The 20,271-nt window shown below is 50.6% G+C and overlaps 1 protein-coding gene across 5 annotated transcripts in view; it reads left to right on the top strand.

The window, feature by feature from the left end:
* The window catches only part of TSC1 (TSC complex subunit 1), a 49,885-nt gene extending 30,394 nt beyond the window's left edge, over positions 1 to 19,491 (top strand). For 4 of the 5 annotated variants that reach the window (XM_028090516.2, XM_028090518.2, XM_028090515.2 and 1 more), the window contains 15 exons: positions 101 to 276; positions 1,172 to 1,287; positions 1,594 to 1,705; positions 2,020 to 2,138; positions 3,730 to 3,799; positions 4,269 to 4,373; positions 4,632 to 5,190; positions 6,185 to 6,228; positions 6,841 to 7,007; positions 7,851 to 8,033; positions 9,040 to 9,150; positions 9,899 to 10,021; positions 13,403 to 13,590; positions 13,676 to 13,837; positions 14,200 to 19,491. In XM_028090516.2, the coding sequence (XP_027946317.1) occupies positions 101 to 276; positions 1,172 to 1,287; positions 1,594 to 1,705; positions 2,020 to 2,138; positions 3,730 to 3,799; positions 4,269 to 4,373; positions 4,632 to 5,190; positions 6,185 to 6,228; positions 6,841 to 7,007; positions 7,851 to 8,033; positions 9,040 to 9,150; positions 9,899 to 10,021; positions 13,403 to 13,590; positions 13,676 to 13,837; positions 14,200 to 14,734 (2,770 nt within the window). In that variant the 3' untranslated portion in view covers positions 14,735 to 19,491. The remainder of the gene's footprint in view (positions 1 to 100; positions 277 to 1,171; positions 1,288 to 1,593; positions 1,706 to 2,019; positions 2,139 to 3,729; positions 3,800 to 4,268; positions 4,374 to 4,631; positions 5,191 to 6,184; positions 6,229 to 6,840; positions 7,008 to 7,850; positions 8,034 to 9,039; positions 9,151 to 9,898; positions 10,022 to 13,402; positions 13,591 to 13,675; positions 13,838 to 14,199) is intronic. The other variant, XM_028090517.2, reaches the window with a different exon arrangement.
* The last annotated feature ends 780 nt before the right edge of the window (positions 19,492 to 20,271 follow it).

Below are 20,271 nucleotides of genomic sequence, written 5' to 3'. Positions count from 1 at the left end.
CTAGTTCCATGCCTGGCTTTGCGTTAGCATTCTTAAGGGTTTGGTTGTTTGAGTAAATGGATTCCAACTTGCCTTTCTTAATTATCGTTGCCTCTTCCAGGTGGAAGAGATTAGAAACACATGATGTTGTAATAGAGTGTGCCAAAATCTCTCTGGACCCCGCAGAAGCCTCGTACGAAGACGGCGACTCCGTGTCCCCGCAGGTGTCCGCGCGCTTTCCTCATCGTGCGGCCGATGTGGCCGCCAGCCCTTATGTTGACACGCAGAATAGCTGTGGTAAGAGTGACCTCAGCACTTACCTGCTTCCCAGCTTCGTCTCTGGAAAGCATGGCTCATTTATGTCAACTTTATTTTCTTTTCCTGGGATAAGACTCACTGTCGCTCCTAGGAACTATTTGCCAAATATTGGAAATTAGAATTTGCCTCCAGTTTCTCCTGATTAACCCCTCTTTCAAGTTTAATTCAGAGCCTACCCGACAGTATGCCAGCGGACTTGGGGGTGGGTTTTTAACACAGAAAAAGGAATATGGACTTGAGGATTCAACTTCCCGGCAGCACCCCATCCGAGTCTTTCTATGTTTTAGGTGCTTGCAGTGGGGCCTCCAGGCTGTAGTACTCACTGATACAGTTTGAGTCTGGACAATTTAGAATTGGTTTCTGGAAAAGGCGGGCTTATCTGTAGGTAGTACCCATTAGAGGTGTCATCCAGGCCGGGCTGTTTCAAGTTATTCTGAAGCTTAACTTGACATTAAATCTTACTGAACTTGGGGAGCCTGAGTGGCTTAGTCAGTTGAGTGTTTGACTTGATTTAGGCTCAGGTTGTGATCTCAGGGTCCTGGGATTGAGCCGTGAGTTGGGTTCCACACTCAGTGGGAGTCTGCTTGAGATTCTTTCTCTCTTCCTCTCCTTCCCACTCTGCCCCTCCCCCCCAAAATAAATAAATAAAATCTTAAAAACAAAACAAAAAAACAACCTTACTGAACTATTTCCAAAGAGCATTTAAAGAGCCATTCAAATGTTACTTTGTCCCTGGGATGTCAAGAGTTCCCTGACATCGATAATTTGATAATATGAACATTATCGAACGGTTTAGAGGGCCATAATTTTTTTTTTTTCCAGAATAATCTAAAATCACACACTAATCTCACGTGCTCTTTCCCTTTCATTTTAGGGAGTGCTACCTCGACCCCTTATTCCAGCTCTTGGCTGATGTTGTTAAACATGCCCGGGCAGCCACCTCAGACTCTGAGTCCCCCATCGACACGGCTGTTGACTGAGCCGCCACAAGTATGGTGTTAAAGAGTGTGCCTGCTCGCTTTCCTGCTTGCTGGTGAAGCTGTTTGGGTTGGGATTTAGCATACGGTTGGGAAAATCTTACACTGCTCAATTTAGGAGTGGTTTTTAAGGGTACATGGTATTAGGAAGGTTAGTTACTATTGCCACTTGGGTTTCTCTTGGAGTCTAGATTTACAAAATGCATCTTGCCTCATTATAAAGTTTTAATATACCTTTTTCCATTCGCTCATGAATATAAGCCTTGGGGATGATTTGGTGTTAATTTCTTATTGCTGACATGCCTTATTAACTTCCCAGGCTACTCTTTGGAGCCCATCTATGGTTTGTGGTATGACCACTCCTCCAACTTCTCCTGGAAATGTCCCACCTGATCTGTCACACCCTTACAGTAAAGTCTTTGGTACAACTGGTATGTATGTCTGAGGTGGGATTCAGTTGGTTGGTCTGGGCCTGATGTGTATGACAAGGAACTGTCTCTTAGATCCAACAGTGAGTTTGGGGCTGCTTACAGTAGTCAACCTGTTTTCAACACTTCATGCAAAACCCTGGGGTTTTTAGAACCTAGGAAGTTCTAAACCCCCCCCTCCAAAAAAGATGGCTCAAGCTCCCTAGAAAGTTCACTCTAGCAGCTTTCTTCATTGTCCCAGGCAGGCTGAAAAAATTCAGAGTTTTTTAATAGGCTTGCTTGGTGATGGTGTATATGTTGTCCTTGCCTGTGAGCAGGTGGAAAAGGAACTCCTATGGGAACCCCAGCAACGTCTCCTCCTCCCGCCCCACTCTGCCACTCGGACGACTACGTGCACATTGCCCTCCGGCACGCCACAGCCACACCCCCCAAGAAGGTATGTGCAGGCATGTCTGCGCTCCCTCTGCCCCAGCATAGTGACCCGTGTGTGGCCTCACTTGGGGAAGGAAGCTTGTTATGTCAGATGGAATTTGGACCTGAGATGTGATGGGTTTGGAGCAGGGCAACTGATAATAGACTAGCCAGCAGCTCTCACAGTGTTATCTGCTTACCCCTGGGGCTCCAGAAGCCTTTCTGGGGACCCAGGAGCTTGACCGCTTTCATAGTAATACTAACCTCTTTGCCCTCCTGACCACGTTGGCGTTTGCTCTTATGGTGCAGAGCAGTGTGGCGGAGAAGGGCTGGCCCCCAGCGCAAATCAGGGCCGGCGCCAAATTGCCCGGGGCGCATCGCCTTCTTCCTTGACGTGTGTCTTCAGTTTAAAAGGATGAAAGATAAAAAGCCCAAAACACCGGTACCTTAAGAGTGTTCCGTGGAAAACAGTAAAAATGATTCATTTTATTCTATTGCGACCCTTGAGAACATACATGCTTAATATTCTTTGAGCTAAAGTAGGGGATCCATCACAAACCTTTGTGCCATGACTTGAGTTGATTGCTAGACCAGCTGCATTTTTCGTGAAGGAACAACTGACTGACAAACGATGCTTATTTAGACCCGGGTATGGGGCAGGCTACTGCTTACATGACCAGCTGTCACTTCAAAACAAACAACGGACGGTGTTTGCTGCTGATGGTAAAATTCAGGTTTCAGGTGAAATTAGAATATGAAAAACCCAATCTCCGTCACTGTGAGCTTGATAGTGTCCCCGAGACTTTTATGAAGAGGTTGAAAAGTCCTGGGGAGCTTGTTGAATAATCGAGTTTTTGATGTCATGTGGTGAGTATTTCCACACTGGGAAGCCCTGCCCAACGTGGCTGGCCAGGATCTTCTAAATGTCCAGTGTGCGATGTTCCAGAGCCGCCGTAGGTGAAAGGTGCATTCAGAGCACAGAGTACACCAGCGGTCTTGAACGCAGCATGAAAGGTGAAATGTCCTGGTTTCAGATTCCACACTATAACCTCTAAGAAATGACTCCTTGTCAAGTCGTCAAAGATTAAGTCTTTTTTAAACTACTTGACACTGGGGCTCAGAAGTTCCTTCATATACTTTAGCCAAAATAACATATTGCAACTGACTGAGTGCAGAGGCAGAGCTGAGCATCCAGCGTTCTTCCATTAGGCCAGACACGGAAGAGCTGGCACAAATGTAGAACAATTCCACTCTTCTCACTAAATTTGTTTTTATTGTCTTGGGAACTGTAGTTATTTTTCATAAGAATATATATCACTTATATTTATGGATAATGGGTTTGTTATTTTTAAGTGAATTGGTAAATATTTTTAAAACGTTTGTTTTGATTTCTAATGTAACTATCAGTAGTTAGAACCACATAAATAAAAGCTCAGGGGACTCTCGGTTTTTAAGACTAAGAAGGCACCCTGAGACCAAACAGTTTGAGAACCACTGAGCTGAACTTTAAACTCCTTTATAATGTTAAAGTTTTAGATTTTTAGGATATGTCTCTTACACAAGAGAATGCGTACACAATATTCTGCCTTGTGACGTAAATGGTACTATCTTTTCAGGAAGAGAAAACAGATTCAGCAAGGCCCTGTCTACACAGACAGCACCATCTTCCAAACGACAGAGGATTAGGTAAAGTCTCTGGGTAACCCTAGACCTTGCTTGTCTCCACTTGGGTTATGTGTGCAAATAAGAAAATTCAGGACCACCACAAAACGATGAAGCCCAGATATAATGAGGAGTAATTAATTCTAAAAACCAACCTAATAATAACATCAAAAAAAGCTTTTAAGCGATTGCAGTGAAGTACCTGTTACCTGTGTTTTGAGCTGGTCAGACTGTGGTGTTTATCTGATCTCTGAGATGTTAAGAATGGAGGATTTTATTTTTTGTGGGATTATGGTTTTTGGTCCCTTTGCTTAGACTCCTTGTGGTAGCCTCGCTTTCTGGGGTTGCTCCAGGGGAGAGCCGTTTCTAGCCTCCTCCCTTCACTCGGCAGGAAGAACCGTTATGGATGTCATCACCGCGGGGCAAGTGGTTTCACAGTTGTGGGGGTTACCTGTGTAGTTCTTTGACTTGAATTGTCTTTGTTTCTCTTTAGAAGAGCTACCTGGCAGCAAAGGTTCTGTCACTCTAAGTGACCTTCCAGGGTTTTTAGGGGACCTGGCCTCTGAAGAAGATAGCGTTGAGAAAGCTAGAGAAGAAGGTAGTGTGTGGGATTCCGGGCTTGTACAAGATTGCTGCGAGATGGAAAAGCTCTCACTGTGTCCTGAAGCCGGGATTTAGCGTCAACACTCCCAGGCTCGCTTGGTTTTTCTCCTCTTGGGGGAGGGAGGTGGGAGTTTTATTCTGGGTCCTGTGCAGGGAAAGGGGTGGCCCTTGGCAGCACACAGCCCCGCACGGCCCGGCCTTACCCAGATGGCCTGTTTACAGTGGTGTCTCTTGTCTCCCTCCCTCCTCTCAGCGGCGATATCTAAAGAACTCTCCGAGATCACGACGGCCGACACCGAGCCCCTGGTTCCTCGAGGAGGCTTTGACTCTCCCTTCTACCGGGACAGTCTTCCGGGCTGTCCTCGCAAGAACCATTCGGCCACCTCTGGTGCTCAGGGTGCCAATGTGAACCCCGAGCCTTTAAACTCCTCCCTGGACAAGCTTGGGCCTGACACACCAAAGCAAGCCTTTACTCCCATAGACCCACCCTGTGGAGGCGCCGACGAAAGCCCTGCTGGGAACAGGGAGCACCAGACTTCGCTGGAGACCAACATCCTCACTCCCAGCCCTTGTAAAATTCCACCTCAGAGGGGAGTGGGGTATGGAAGTGGGCAGCCTCCCCCTTATGATCATCTTTTTGAGGTGGCATTGCCAAAGACCGCCCATCATTTTGTCAGCAAGAAGACCAAGGAACTGTTAAAGAAAGCAAAAGGAAATGCAGAAGAAGACTATCCGCCCTCAACCTCCCCCGCGGAAGTCCTGGATAGACTGATCCAGCAGGGCGCAGATGCGCACAGCAAGGAGCTGAACAAGTAAGGCCCTGCCGCCACGTCTCTTCCCTCAACATTCCCTCAGGGTGAAGTCTGGCAGGTGCAGGGGACTCGTTCTCCACTCAGGGGGGCGGGGGGCTTCCCTCTGTCCTTCCAGTCGTTACCTTTGCACGCGTGTGGGGCTGTGCCATGTCTGCACTGGGCCGCCAGTCCCTGGCGCTGTCCTGCCAGGGCACTCAGGCGTGCTCACCCGTGCCCCGAGAACGTGAGGGTGAGGCTCTGGTACTCAGGGGACCTAGGAGTCTCTGTCCCAGTGTGTCCTTCTCCACCTGCAGGTTTGTTTTTTCTGTTTAGGTAACATGGCTCATCAGATGGAAAGTAAAGTCAGCAGCATTTCAGGGCAATCCGGGGGGCCTGCCCACCCTCCATGCCTGCACTTGCACACAGGATTGCCTCTGAGAGGCCTGTCTGAGCTGCTGTTCCAACCCTTCTACTCCTGCCCTTTTCACTGGTTCTCTAGGAGGGGGGCAAGGGCATCACCAGTTCCTGAGCTTGAATCCTCGGCTCTTGCTAAATAAGGCCTTGGTTTTAATTTTTCTTCAACGTAATAACCTCAGGTGGAATTTGACAGAGATTTCTCTCTTTGAGATTTGGTATAACGGGCTCAGGTACATTACCTCCTTTTTCCTTAAGCTTGGCTACCCCCCATGTATTTCGGTGCAGAGGGTTGAAAATAGCTGGCAGTCTGTTGATCACTCCGTCGCCTTGGTGAGCCGAGCAAAGATTGGCCCCGGCGCGAGCTCTGAGGGAGGGCATCCGCACCCTGAAGACTTGGTCATGCTCGGTGGGGGTGCCGGCCCTCCGTCCGATGCGCATTGCCTCCTCTAATTCCCCGTGGACCTGGGGATTGAAACTTTCTTACACAGTTGCTGCTTTTGACCGCAAGGAAGTGATCTGGCCTTGCGGCAATGCACAGTCCAGAGAAGGTTGTCCAGGCAAGCTTGGTAACTTTGTTCCCCCAAACCTTTCTTCCTAGGTTGTCTTTACCCAGCAAGTCTGTTGACTGGACCCACTTTGGAGGTAAAGTTGTTACTTGTGCTCCAGACCGGCCCGTGTGGATCCTGCGTGCTTGTCACCTTTTCTGTCCTCGAAGGAGGCGTGCCCTGTAGGAACAGGTTCCCCATTTGCTGCTGCTCTAGCCAGAGTCTGCTTGGCCCCTAATATCTCAAATGTTGCAAAGCCAGGATTTTCTACTTTTGAAAAGTGGCATATAGCAGGTGCCCGAGGCTGAAAACGCAGAAAGCACTGACCTCGTGCTGGGCTTTCTTAGAAAAGACGCCACGAGGTCGGTGGCTGGGGCTGTGCCTGGGGGAGGACACAGCATAGGAGGGAAGAGAGGAGCCTTGACTAACTGGGCATATGGTTTGGGTCTGTGGGAAAAGTCCGTGAAGCTCTCAGGAGCCCTCCTACATTCTAGCCTTTTGTGCTCCTTTAAAGGAGAGCTAGATAGTCGGTCCTCTTCCCCCTCTCCTGATGCATGACCGTTGCTGAGACCCAGGTGACTGTTTGCAGAAGGAGTGGTGGCTTGTTTCTGAGAGAATTGTGTTTCTTAGGCTAGCTAACCGTGGGAGGGTCTTGATGGAACCATCTGTAAAAGGCATCTCTGCCACCCTCCCTCTGCTTTAAAATCAGGCTCTCCTCCCTCAGATGAGATCCGCACCCTCCGTAACCAGTTGCTTTTACTGCACAACCAGTTACTCTATGAGCGTTTTAAGAGGCAGCAGCATGCTCTCCGGAACAGGCGGCTCCTCCGCAAGGTGATCAGGGCGGCGGCGCTGGAGGAACACAACGCTGCTATGGTGAGTGTCGCGGAGGCTGCAGGAGGGTGCATTTCGGTGTTTGTTGTTTGGTGTCAGCATGATTGTTGGTAAAGAGCAGCCACTGAGCCGGGGCCCAGTTTTTCAGTCCTAGCTCTGCTCTCCACTGCAGCTCGGGGTGGTCACTTGGTCTCTGCGGCTGATGGCACTGGCCGGGTCTCCGAATGGCCTTGCCGCCCTTGGAAACCATGGGACAAGTGATTTTTGTGTGTGTTTGTAATTGCCCATGATGATCACAGAGTCAGAGGCATTATTTTGTTTCTCTAAATACGAAACCAGCTCTCCTGAAGCTATTTTATGGCAAAAATCTTGTAGCACGGTGGAGAAGCCAGTCAGACCTGGAGGCTGAACCTTGGCTCTGCCACTTCTCACCTTAGGAAAGTAACTTAGCCTCTTGCAGCCTCTGTTACCCGTTCTGTAAAACATGAATAGTAACAGCACCCACTTTCTAACCATGGTGCCTAAAGAAGTCACATAACCACTTGCTCAGCGTCTGGGTAGGCAGCCAGTAAACGTTCCTCATTTTTAGTGACCTGGATGGATACCGTTTATTAGAGGTCTTATGCCAGCGCTGGTGGTTAGGACTTGGGAAGGTGTTGGGAGTAATTGGCGCCTGAGGAAAGTTCTTCTAGCAGCTTACGACCCATGTGCTGCTGTGAAATTGGTAACCCTTGCCCGCCAGTCAGGCTGGACAGTCATGAGCTGACGGATGCGGCGCCTGCGGTTACAGCTTCACGCCGTGTGGCTGTCGGCCTGGGTGACACTGGCACCTCCCCACCCGCATTGGAAGGCAGCTAAAATGATCACGTCTTTGGTCTCCGCTAGAAAGACCAGTTGAAGTTACAAGAGAAGGACATCCAGATCTGGAAGGTTAGCGTGCAGAAGGAGCAGGCCCGGTGCAGCCAGCTGCAGGAGCAGCGAGACACGATGGTGACCCAGCTCCACAGCCAGATCCGGCAGCTGCAGCACGACCGGGAGGAGTTCTACAACCAGAGCCAGGAGCTGCAGGTATGCGCGGGGGTGCCAGGCCCGGGCAGCCGGGAGAGGGCATGAAAGCGCCTAGCTCAGCCCGGCGGGATATGAAGGGCTTTTCTCTCTGACGCGGCGGCACACAGACGCATGTAGGGCAGAGGTTCCCCAGCTCTCGGGTTGTGTGTAGCTTCCATGGTGTTCGGTCACTTCCCTGGCAGTCTGCAGCCAAAAGAAACACCTGATGGTTGTGCTTATTAAGCAGATCTAAACACTTAGTATACGTCCGACAACTCAGCAGCTGCTTGCAAACAATACACCTAAATTTAAGGTTTTTTTTAGGTTTTGTTTTTAAACGACCACAATAACTTACCAGTGCTGTGTGTGTCCCAGTTGGGCACCACAGAGAAGCTCAGACCTTGGAGTCACATTGGACACTGACACTGGTATTCACTGGAGTCACATTGGACACTGACACTGGTATTCACATGGTGTTGGACACTGACACTGGTATTCACTGGAGTCACATTGGACACTGACACTGGTATTCACATGGTGATTTGTATCCCAGCAAACACCCGAACCCTGCTTTGTAGAACGACATATCTCACACACACACACACACACACACACACACACACACACACACACACACACACACACACACACACAAGCACGTCCGCCACTCACTATATAAACCGTCTCCAGTTCGCAGTTCACATGACGACCGACAGGTGTCACTGCGTTTCCCTCAAAAACTTAACATCTCCCCGTGGCACCCCTGTGAGTTGGCTGTGTAGCCCCGGGGCTCTTCGGTGCACAGTTTGGGGACAGCCGATGTAAGATCTTCTTGTTCTTTTGCTAAACAAATCAGGAACTCAGAAATCAGCCTTAACTTAATTTTTAAAACTAAGAAACTAAATCCCAGTGGCCCAAGAATAGTAGAGCAACTGAGAAGCTGGGCTTCCCCACTTGTCCGTGGGCCGACGGTCTGGCGCCCTGGCGGGGGCTGCTGTGTAACATCCCGGCATGTCTCCTTGTGCAGACGAAGCTGGAGGACTGCAGGAACATGATCGCAGAGCTGCGTCTGGAATTGAAGAAGGCCAACAGCAAGGTGTGCCACACCGAGCTGCTGCTCAGTCAGGTGTCCCAGAAGGTAAGAAACGGGCCAGGCTGGGCCTCTTCTCGCACCTCTTGCTGACGTCCTTCCATCAGACGGGCGAGTGCGTTACCTGTGTGCCTCCAGCTGCGGTTCCCAACCCGGAGCGAGGTGGCCTCCCCGCTCCACCCCCCAGGGGACAAGGGGCAATGTGTGGGGGCAGTTTTGGTGCTACTGACATCAAGTGGGCGGGGGCCTGGGTGCTGCTACCCAATCCACAATGCACAGGACAGGTTCCGCAGTGGAGAACTACCCAGCCTGCACCCGGGTCTGTGGGTGCACCCAGGGCACTCTTTCTTAAATCCTCATTTACATAAACATGGGAAGTTTGTTCACACAAAGCTCCTGAGCTAGGATCCCTCCCTTTTTGGGATTCACCGCACTCTGTACGGCTCAGTTACGAACAAGTGCATTTTCCTGGGCTTGAACCCTGGACCTTGTGTCCCTGCAGTGATGGTCACACACGCCCGTCCTCTGCAGGCGTTCTGGGGGTGGCCACTTTGTTGTAGCAAATCTCCGCGGCTTCCCTTTTGCACAGCACCATTTTGAAGTGCATTTCTGTCCGTTGTCGTTGCCTTTGGACGCCTTCCTCCCCACCAGCCGTTGTGTTCGGGGATTTGAAACCGTGGGAGTTTATTGTCCCCTAGCAGTGGAACCCGGAGTTGCTAGCAGGCCCCCGTGTATGCCCATCTGCCAGATGTGGGCTACGGGGACCCTCACTTTGCCCGCCCTGTGTTTTGGTTAGCTCTCAAACAGTGAGTCGGTCCAGCAGCAGATGGAGTTCTTGAACCGGCAGCTCTTGGTCCTTGGAGAGGTCAACGAGTTGTATCTGGAACAACTGCAGAGCAAACACTCAGACACCACAAAGGTATGTGGGGGCTCGGGGAGCGACACCCCGGGGCAGGGAGCCCGTAGGACACAGGCAGCGTGCCTGTCACGCCACATGGAATGTTTCCCGAGATGTGGCCTGGTGGATGAGCACACTCTTCAGCCGTCACGCAAGCTTGTTTCCCGTAGTTGGCTCGCTTTGAGATGAGGTCAGCGGTAAGGGAAAGCACCTCACGGTAATTGGTACAGAGTAGCTGATAAAGGGTTTGTCTTCTCTTACCGGGGCCGGCTGCAAGAGAGAGACAGAGAAAGAAAGGATAGGGAGCCAGTTCTGTTGAACATAACTCTCGGGACTGTGGGTATACACTAGTATACATATTTTTTCTTCCGTTTAATGTTGCATTTAATTTCAGCAGATGGTGGTTCAGTCCTGGCAACAAGGCCAGCATGGGGATGATCTTACACTAATTAGTGTCTCACCAGTGGTGTTGAGGCAGAAGTTTTATGTCACTTTATAAATACCCTCGGGTAATGTTAGTGAATGAGTTGGGAATGAGTTGGAATGGAATTTTAATAGTAAATGCTCAGATGCTGCCTGTCACTAACTTCTCCATCACACACAGGCTTTCTTTTTAGGATTTCTTGGGCTTGTGCTTTGTAAAGCTTTTTTGGTCAAATGTAGAAAGTAGTCTTAGAAGTAGAGACGTGTAATTTTCATAATAGAGTTACTCCTTATTTCTCAGCTCCTCTTAGCTCTCAGATTCAGACTCCCTTTAGAAGGATGTTAAATGTGGAACTTTCTAGAAACCAGCTAGCACTCATTTTGGAGGTTTAATGGGTGTGGAAAAGAATGAGGAGAAAATAGGCCAAAGAGACAGGAGAACCTCTGAAAATGCTGACTGAAACGCATTCCTCACATCTCCTGAGAGAAGGCAGCTGGGCCGGCCTCTTCAGCTGGAACACTTAAGACTCCTGGGGCCTCTTGGAGCCACCTGACCTCTTTGGGCCCTGTTTCACGGTCCCTGAATGGACGTGATGACCCTGACTTGTAGCAGTTAGGATGCCTATGGTTGTAAGCAGGAACAACAAATCCACTAACCCAGCTTAACAATAAGTTTTGCTATCTCACTTGACAAGAAGTCCCAAAGTAGGTGAGTTCCAGGTTGGCCAAGTCAGCGGTTTAGGGACAGCATCCAAGAGCCCAGTTCTGGGGCGCCTTACTGGCTCAGTCCATAGAGCATGCCCCTCTTTATTTAGAAATTTTTTAATATTGGGCGCCCAGGTGGCTTAGTCGGTTAAGGGACTGCCTTCGGCTCAGGTCATGATCCTGGAGTTCCAGGATCAGAGAGTCCTGCATTGGGTTTCCTGCTCAGCGGGGAGTCTGCTTCTCCCTCTGGCTCTCATTCTCTCTCTCTCTCAAATAAATCTTTAAAAAAAATTTTTTTTTAATATTTTAAAGTTTTTTTTAAATTTTTTTTTAAATTTATTTAGGTAATCTCTATTCCCCACGTGGGGCTTGAGCTCACAACCCTGACATCAAGAGTACGGACAGGAAGGAGCATGTGACTCTTGATCTCAGGGTTGTGAGTTCGAACCCATGTGGGGCATAGAGATTACTTAAAAAACAAAAACAAAACACCCAGTTTTTTCCACTCTTCTGCGCCACCTGACCTTTCCTGGCAACCTTGTCCCCCAGCTAGCTGTGCCGATGGTTGCAAGGTGTGTGCCGTAGGAATGGCAGTCACAGGTAGACACCATGATTTCCCCTGGAAGAGGAGAGGTCGCTTCCTGCGGGTCTCTCAGTGAGGAAACTTTGCCAGGAACCCTCCCCCAGACTTCCCACCCTTGCTGTTGGCCAAGATTGTGTCTTATGCCCATCCCTAGCTCAGTCATTGCCTTGAAACTGTCAGGATTTGCCCTTGGGCCTGGAGTCAGGCTTCCTCTTGTTCAGTCAAATGGGGGAGGCAGGGTGGTATCTGAGAATCAGGTTGAGCACGAGGGGGGGTGGGTAGGTGTTGGGTGTAACACCTTCTGCAGTAGTTGTGAGGGTTCATGGAGGCACATGGATGTTCCTAGTTCAGTAGCTGGTTTGAGTCTCTATAAAGAGCTACTGTCATTGATGACAAAGGCCCGGTTCGTTCACCTCACCTGTGCTGACGTCTGGAGCCCTTGAGCACAGCTAGAATGGCCACATGATCCGGTGCCCAGTCCTGAGCCTAACTCTGTGGAGTTCCACACCAGGAAAGCATTCCCTGGTCGTCTTCGAGGCAGGGACACCTCCATGGAAGCTCATCTCCTTGCTTTTTATGGTTTGTTTTCTATTCTTTTTTTTTTTTTTTAAGATTTTTTATTTAGTTGAAAGAGAGTGTGCAGGAGTGGAGGGTTTGTTATCTTTATTTTTTTTTTAAAGATTTTATTTATTTATTTGAGAGAGAGAGAATGAGAGACAGAGAGCACGAGAGGGAAGAGGGTCAGAGGGAGAAGCAGACTCCCTGCTGAGCGGGGAGCCCGATGTGGGACTCGATCCCAGGACTCCAGGATCATGACCTGAGCCGAAGGCAGTTGCTTAACGAACTGAGCCACCCAGGCGCCCGGTTTGTTATCTTTAAAAAAAAACAACAAACCTACGCTGTTTTATGTTACGTATACCTTACCACAGTGAAAACGCACAATACAAATGTAACACACGCTTGTTAGAAGAGTGTTATTTCCGTGTCTCTTCTGAGCACGAGTGCACACGTGCTCTGGGTATCCAGCTGGCTCAGTCTTTGGGCAGGCAGGCCGTCTGCCTGGCGTGGTCTGCGGGCTTCGGGGCGCCTGATCCACACGGGCAGTGTTGCCCGAGCAAGCCTGCCCCACTGCGCTGCGCCTGCTAGTTTTCCCTTGGTGTGAGGGGAGAAGAGTCTAAAAGAAAACAAATCACCTAAGACACCACTATGTTGAAATAACTGAATATTGGTATAGTTTCGTTTGGTGTTTGTGAATGTCAGTGTTTACATAGTTGGTCCTACTGTTCACGTGGTTTTATATGAAGTTTGCTTTTTTATCTTTTTACTGATACATAAACTGTAAGTTTACTAAAAACTTGTAGATATAAAATGTATTTTATGTTCTCACTTAACTGTTCTCCAGGCATTAGACTTAACAATGCTTCCAGTTTTTTGCTCTTCTAAACATGATACAATGATTATTTTTGTGCCAAAATGTCTAGTCGTGTTTCACATGATTTCCTCGGGGGCAGATTTCAAGGAGGGGTTGCTAGATGAATGCTTCTTGCCAGCTTACTTTGCAGAAAGTTGTACAAATTCAGATTTCCAGCAGCAGTGCCCCAAAGTGCCTTTTCAGTGCTTAGTGCCTTGCTTTCGCACAATGGAGGTAGCACACTTGTTTTCTTAGGGACTAACTCCGGCCCCTCTTGTAGGAGGTAGAAATGATGAAAGCTGCGTGTCGGAAAGAACTAGAAAAAAACAGAAGCCACCTTCTCCAGCAGAATCAGAGGCTCGATACCTCCCAGAAACGGATTTTGGAACTGGAATCTCACCTGGCCAAGAAAGACCACCTTCTTTTGGAGCAGAAGAAATATTTAGAAGATGTCAAAGTCCAGGCGAGGTAACTCTGGTGGGCACGGATTTCTGCAGTGGTGGGTTTTTTTTGTCAGTGGGGCTTCCTATATTCTGGGTGGTCTGTGTTTCAGAGGACAGCTGCAGGCTGCAGAGAGCAGGTATGAGGCTCAGAAAAGGATCACCCAAGTGTTTGAGTTGGAGATCTTAGATTTATATGGCAGATTGGAGAAGGACAGCCTCCTGAAGAAACTTGAAGAAGAGAAAGCAGAAGCAGCCGAAGCGGCAGAAGAAAGGTAGGAACAAAGAGGCGGGAGCTGCAGCCTTGTCCCTGAGCCGCCAGCCGCAGAACAGGGCCCGTGTCTCGGGCTGTGAGAAGCCGTCTCCACTGGCTTGGGCAGGGCCGCCCGGGGGTCTCTCTGCATCCCTGTCCTTGGCCCCAGATCACGGGATCGTGGTCACAGGAAGGGCTCACATGTGCGATCTCCATCTCCCATCCCTCGTTGAGACTCGGTTTCCCTTGCCGAGACCTCCCACTCAGGTTCCCCACTCAAAAGCACAGAGTTCAGTGTCTGCGTGAGCCAGTGTCGTTGCACGCCTCCCACACACGCAGGCACTGCCAATGTCGCCCCTCTTCTCCTCCCTGGATTTCTTACAGGCTTGCCTGTTGCAAGGACGGCTGCTCGGATTCCCTAACAGGGCACAGTGAAGACGCATCTGGCCACAACGGCGACACCAAGCACCCCCGACCTGGCGGCAGCGCGCGGGCCGGCGGTGCGAGTAGAGGGGGTGGAGCTGGCCGTGGTGGCAGCAGCAGCGAGCTTTCAACCCCGGAGAAACCCCCCATCCAGAGGGCCGGCCTCTTCAGCAGTCGGTGGGAAACTACTGTGGGAGAGTCTGCCACCAGCATCCCCACGACTGTCGGCTCCCTTCCCAGTTCAAAAAGCTTCCTGGGCATGAAGGCCCGAGAGTTATTTCGTAATAAGAGTGAGAGTCAGTGTGATGAGGACAGCGTGACCATCAGTAGCCTTTCTGAGACGCTAAAGACAGAACTGGGCAAAGACCCGGGTGCGGAAGCCAAGACCCCCCCGAACCTCGACGGCCCGCACCCCTCCCCCCCGAACCTGGACAGTGTTGGACAGCTGCACATCATGGACTACAACGAGACTCATCATGAACACAGCGAAGGATGACGGTCACTCAGTGTTAACTTGCAGGTTGCTGGCGTAGAACAGGAGGTGTGAATGCACGTTCCCAGGCTTCCCTGTCTCCAGGGTCTGGGTGGCTAGCTCACGCGGTGGAAATGGGATGGAGGTCCTTTTGACAGTTGACTGAACGCAGAACGGTTTTTGGATCTGGCATTGAAATGCCTCTTAACTTTCCCCTCAGCCCACTCCCCAGCCTGTCTTTCATTTACCCAGCGGTGTGGACTAATCCGAGGGCCGGTTTGCACTCCTCAGTAGCTTTATTTTCTTCCTTCCCCACAATGGTCGCACCCTTTGAACCTGGGCAATAGGAGGCCAAATTTAATCTTTGAGTCTAACACACCACTCTCTCCTTTCCTGAAACTCGGAGAATGGGTTGGCTCTCCGTTAGCCCAGGTAATTGGTGGTGTTGCAGGTAAGTCTGGTCTTGTCCCTTTCCACAGGGATGTAGCTTGCGAAGCTGGTCAACTTCATGTGGAAGCTTTTCACATGAGACTTTGTCACTGCTTTTTGGTTCTGAAGTGCAGCCTCTAAAGCAGCAGATCTAGAGAAACAATTGTTTATTCTCCCTTACGTTCTTTTGGCAGTTCTGATAAGCTTCCTAGAAAGTTCTGTGTGAACAAACGTCTGTTGTTAGAGGAGTCTGGAGCTGGCACCATGGAGACCATCCTTTTCCTTTGGGAATGCTCTGTCCCGCCTTCCCCGCTACCTCTTATTTATTTGGTGTTTGCTAGAAAGCTGGGACTGCTCTGACCAGGCTGGCGTAGGGGTGGTAAAACCCACTCTCTGCAGGAGGGGAGGTTGGTGGCTTGAGCAGTTGCCTGAGAAGCGCTTGTGGACGAGGAACTGCCCCTTGGGCAGGGCTGTGCCAGCTGAGCCTCGGGGTTCACCCCCCCCGCCTCGGTCTGTCTGCCTCTCTCCCTTCGTGTTTCCATGAGCCTCTCATCTATGTCAGCTTCTTGGTGATGCTGCTGCGGAAAGGCTCTGAAGGCCCAAAGAGTTTCTTCAGCATTTAAATGACCATTGCTTCTCAGGCTGGTAGAGCCACCTCGCCGTTGCTGATTCTAGACCACCAAAAAGGTAACAGCTTTCTCACACCAACCTAACTTTCCGGGGCCGGCCCTCCAGGGAGCTTGATGCTGCTCCCTTCCCACACATTAGTGGTGGCCGAGCAGTTCAGAGCAGAGTCCTGGCGAGCGTTGACAAAGGCGGTCTGATGTGCACCCTGGGCTGCCTGCACACGCTCAGGGGAGGTGACCCCAGCACAGCATCTGAAACTCAATACAGGCTCCAGAGGTAGATGCTAGAAGCCTAAGCGCTGTTGCTTAGTGTCCCAGCTGAGGCAAGGAGAGACCGGTAGGAAAGAGCCGATGAACTTGGTTTTTCTCTTTTTTATTCTTTTAGTTAAAAGTATACGAGGGGTTTCAGCCGTGAGGGGGGAAAAAGACGGACTGTAATGGTACGAAATCTTACTGCTTACAGAAGCTTCCAGCATGTGAGGGTGAAGGTCTTGTCTTTTAAGTGTTGCAGTAAACATTCTAGCACTCCTGACCAGAGGGGGCGAGGTCACGAGAGACACTGTCACCACCACTACACTGGCGCGAAGCCTCGTCCAGACGGGATCTTCAGTGTGCTTGACTGTGCCCGGCCCTGCCCGGCCGGGCAATGGCTGCTGGATGACCCGTGTGGACTAGCAATAACCACATGTGGTGAATTCAGCTTTGTCCAAAGGAGAGCTTAAAATCGAGTATGTCCTGTTTCCTAGTTCAGTTTTAGGAAAGGAAAACACGAGCAAATTCAGAAAGGAAGAAAATGTTAACTGGATTCCTACTGAAACCAGGTCAAAACGCTCACCCTTCCCCAGCCCGAGACACCTGTGCCACAGAACAAAGACACCAGGCGTTTAAATCAAAGCCTTTTTCCTGATTAACTGGCAAAGGCAGAGGCCAATGTAAAGAAAGAAAAAACATTTTTAAGAACTGAGAAGATTGTAAAAATACAGGGCAGAAGGGGGAGGCAGCGTGGTGAAGTGGGCTGTGGCCTGCGCTGGAGGCTCTGTGAGTAGGTCTCTGGGCCCAGGGCCCTTGGCACATCGCTCGGCCCAGCCGGCTGCTTAGCTCGACAACCATGGCCAGCCTAGGGGAGCTGCGCTCAGCTTCCTTTGCGTTCTAGGGGGCCGGGCTTTTTATTCAGCCAAGGCTGGGGGACTGAGGCCTGGATGCCTGTTGAAGTTACCCAGCCTAAACATTTAGGCTTTTATGTTGCAAAGGACTCAAGTCAATAGTAAGGTTTAGTTTGGTTTTAAAAACAATAAACCTGCCAGGGGCCAACAGGTCACCGATTGCGCAGCAGCGAGTCTTTTTAAGGACAGAAAGGTGATAGATAGTAGAGGGACACTACAGAGAGAATTCGAGCCTGGGAGCTGGCAAATGTATTAGAATAGTTACAGCATCAGGTCCAGCAGCTTGGGCAGGTCAGGCTTGCCTGCCTCAGAGCTGTGTGGCCAGTGTGCGTGACCTGCTCTGATCCCCACTCAACACTAACCAGGGTCAGCACAGGGCCTGGGGTTGCAATCTGCTTCTTGGGCAGCATGAAATTTGTTTTCAAAAGGAGCACTACAGTATCACGGGGGTGGTGGGGCCAGGTCGGGCCGAGTGGCAGCATGGTCTCCATAGAGAAAGCACGTTCCCGAGTCCACTGCAGGACGGAAGCACACGGGCCTCCCAGACAGGACTTTGAGGGATTTTTAAAAAGCTTTTGACAAAGGGTTCTGCCATAAAGTCTACAGAAATTGTTAGTGTAGCATTGGAAGAAGAAGTACCTAGTCACGAGTAAGAAAATAAATCCAAAGGCAGGAGACAGAGGTCGTTTCTTGGGTCAGGAGGTTTTTAAAGGCTTCCATGAGCCGAGTGCCAGGCCCAGCCGTGGGCAGCCAGTGGGCGGCCATGGCCTCCCTAGCTTGGTCAGCAGAGTGTTTCAGCTGCTGGGGATTCTTAACCAGGCTCCATGGGCGCAGAGAGAAGCGATAGGTCAACTGCTGTGTTTGCCTTGTGGAGGGGAAAGGGGCCAGCTCTTCCGAGCAGGGAATCTGGGAGCCGCTGACACGGATGGTGAGCCCACTGTGCAGCTCTGGCCCAAGAGGCTGACACATCACGGGGCAAAATCAGGACGACAGGACGCGAAACTCTAGACCCTGGGCTGTCCCCATTTGCCACAGCCCGTGTAGTTTCTAGAGGTTTTGTCACAAAAGGCCAAAGTCTTATGGTTGTGCAGAAGGGGGTGGCTGATACAGCGGCCGCGATGAGGGCATCCCCGTGAGCTGGGCTGTAGGGGTTCAGACTCACAGTTCCGAATGAAAACTTGGGTGTTTCTGTGTAGAGAATATAGCATGTGCTGTGACTAGCCAGTGGGAGTTTGTACCAAATACTAGAACATGCCACTTGAAGCCAGAAAGAATGGAAGAATGAGTGAGAGGAAGTGCCACGTGGAGCGCCAAGAGATGGGAGGAAGCTGTGCAGGTTAAGGAGAGTGTGGGCGGTGCGGAGGCTTGCTCCGGAGCCACGGTCCAGGCAGAGGGCCACCCCAGCCTCTCTCAGAGGGGTCCTAGGCCGAGCCCGATCCCACCCACGTCTCCTGCGGGGAAGAGAGGGGCTCATGGAATGACCCCCATCAGCGCAGCTACCTCTGCTCCTTTCCACTCTGGAGGTGTACGCTGGAAACTGATCTCCAGCCCCACCACATCTGTATGTGTTTCTGCCCAGACTTCTGTAACTCGAGCCCTCCCTTCCCTTCCCTACCCCTCCCCGGTGTGGCAGAGGAATTGGTTGCCCTCAATGACGCTTTTCTGTATAGGTGAAAGTAAGTGTAGGTCGGGGCCCGGCCCCAAGGCTGCTGCTGTGACCCTTGTCACCATGTGGCTCGTGTCCCCATCAGGACTCTCTGACGTGTGCAGGGAGAGTGGGTTCCCGTCTTTTCCATGCCGTCCTCCGGTCTGTACGTGCTCACCTGAGAGGAGAGGGGCTGTGGCAACCAGGGAAGCCTGCCCGGGGTAGTGAGCCCCTGCACCCACCACTGCAGAGGAGCCCTCTGCCCCCCTTCCCTTCCCTTCACCACCGAATTGTCCGTCTGGGATGAGTAGGCCAGTTGAACCGTTGGAATAGATGTTTTAGAGGAGACCCCTGAGAGTTTGAGACCCACCCCCCATCACCCCCTCCTCCCTTCCCCACCTCGCTACAGTGTTTGGACAGGAGGGTACGGCGCTGCTGGATGCAGCAGATACTCTGGCTGATCAAAGAGGCAGCCGGGCATTTTGCACTAGGAAGAATCAGTGATCACTTTTCAGAAGACTTCTATGGACCATAATAAGTATATTACGGAGGAACAGATTTTGTTAAGACGTAATCTAGTTTTGTAACTCAATTATGGATCAACCACATGTGGCTAACTTGCAGTTTAAAGGGATCCCATCAGTGAAAAAAAAGATTTTTTTTTAACTGACTGCTTTTAGTTAAATTTGAGAAAGTCCTCTTGTCAAAAGGTTTAAACCTTCCCGCCTTGATCTTAGAAGCATGTCAAACAATCCACGTCAGATGCCATAAACAAGAACTGCGAGAGAAAATGGTACAATCTTAGTAAATGGGAATTGGAATCAAAAGGGTTTGCTGTCCTTCTTAGAATGTTCTAAAATGTCAAGGCAGTTGCTTGTGTTTAACTGTGAACAAATAAAAATCTATTGTTTTGCACTATTCTGCTGTGTTGACATGAAGTGACTCACGCTGGCCTCTGAGGGGCTCACAGGTGAAGTAGGGACCCGTCCACGGATGCGGAAGCCTCCGGCCTGGCCTGGTTGGTCACCTCAGGTGGCTGGAGGAGGTGCTGACAAGTAGAATCTGGCTTTCGTCTCTCTAGGACCCTTTTTGTTCTAGCCCATTCTGTGGCCCACAGCCAGAGATCCTCCCTTTCTCTGCCTCGGATTCCTGCCTTCCCCCCCCGAGAGTGGCATGGTGGCATGGAGCAGGTGACGTGAGTCATCCCCACCCAGACTCTCCAAGCCGGACGGCCTAAAGGGACTGCACTGCTGTCCCACCTCGTGCTGGGAGTATGCTTGCCTCCCTACGGGTTGGCTGGCCGTTGGCTTTAATACAGTCCTTTTGGTGGCACCCAGGTGACACCGAGGTCATCGAGAGCTTACCGGTCATGTTCTGTGAGCGTGCCAGGGAGAAGGGCAGCCGGCACCCACCACCTTCCTTCCGTTACGTTGTCAGGGTTTTGGAGGAAGGCAGGAAACTACCTCAAACAATTGTTCGATCCAGCCTTGCCTCACCATCTCTTCCTTGGAACAGACATTTCCAGCTGCCCCTGCAAATCGGTGTGCTTTGCCCATGTTAATGGTGGAAGCAGCTCTTTGAGAGAAAGACTCAGAGGTGGCAGTTTTTGATTTCGTCTGGAAAATTCAGATGTCTATTCAGATTCCTGTCTGAACAGCTTCTAACTACGGAAGGCCAGTTACGAGCTGGTCTGTGGGT

Source organism: Eumetopias jubatus, unplaced genomic scaffold (assembly GCF_037043125.1).
Source record: "Eumetopias jubatus isolate StellerSeaLion01/CBP00866 unplaced genomic scaffold, mEumJub1_p1.0 scaffold_15, whole genome shotgun sequence".
Taxonomy (NCBI): Eukaryota; Metazoa; Chordata; class Mammalia; order Carnivora; family Otariidae; genus Eumetopias; species Eumetopias jubatus.
This window is presented reverse-complemented; position numbering and strand designations above follow the sequence as displayed.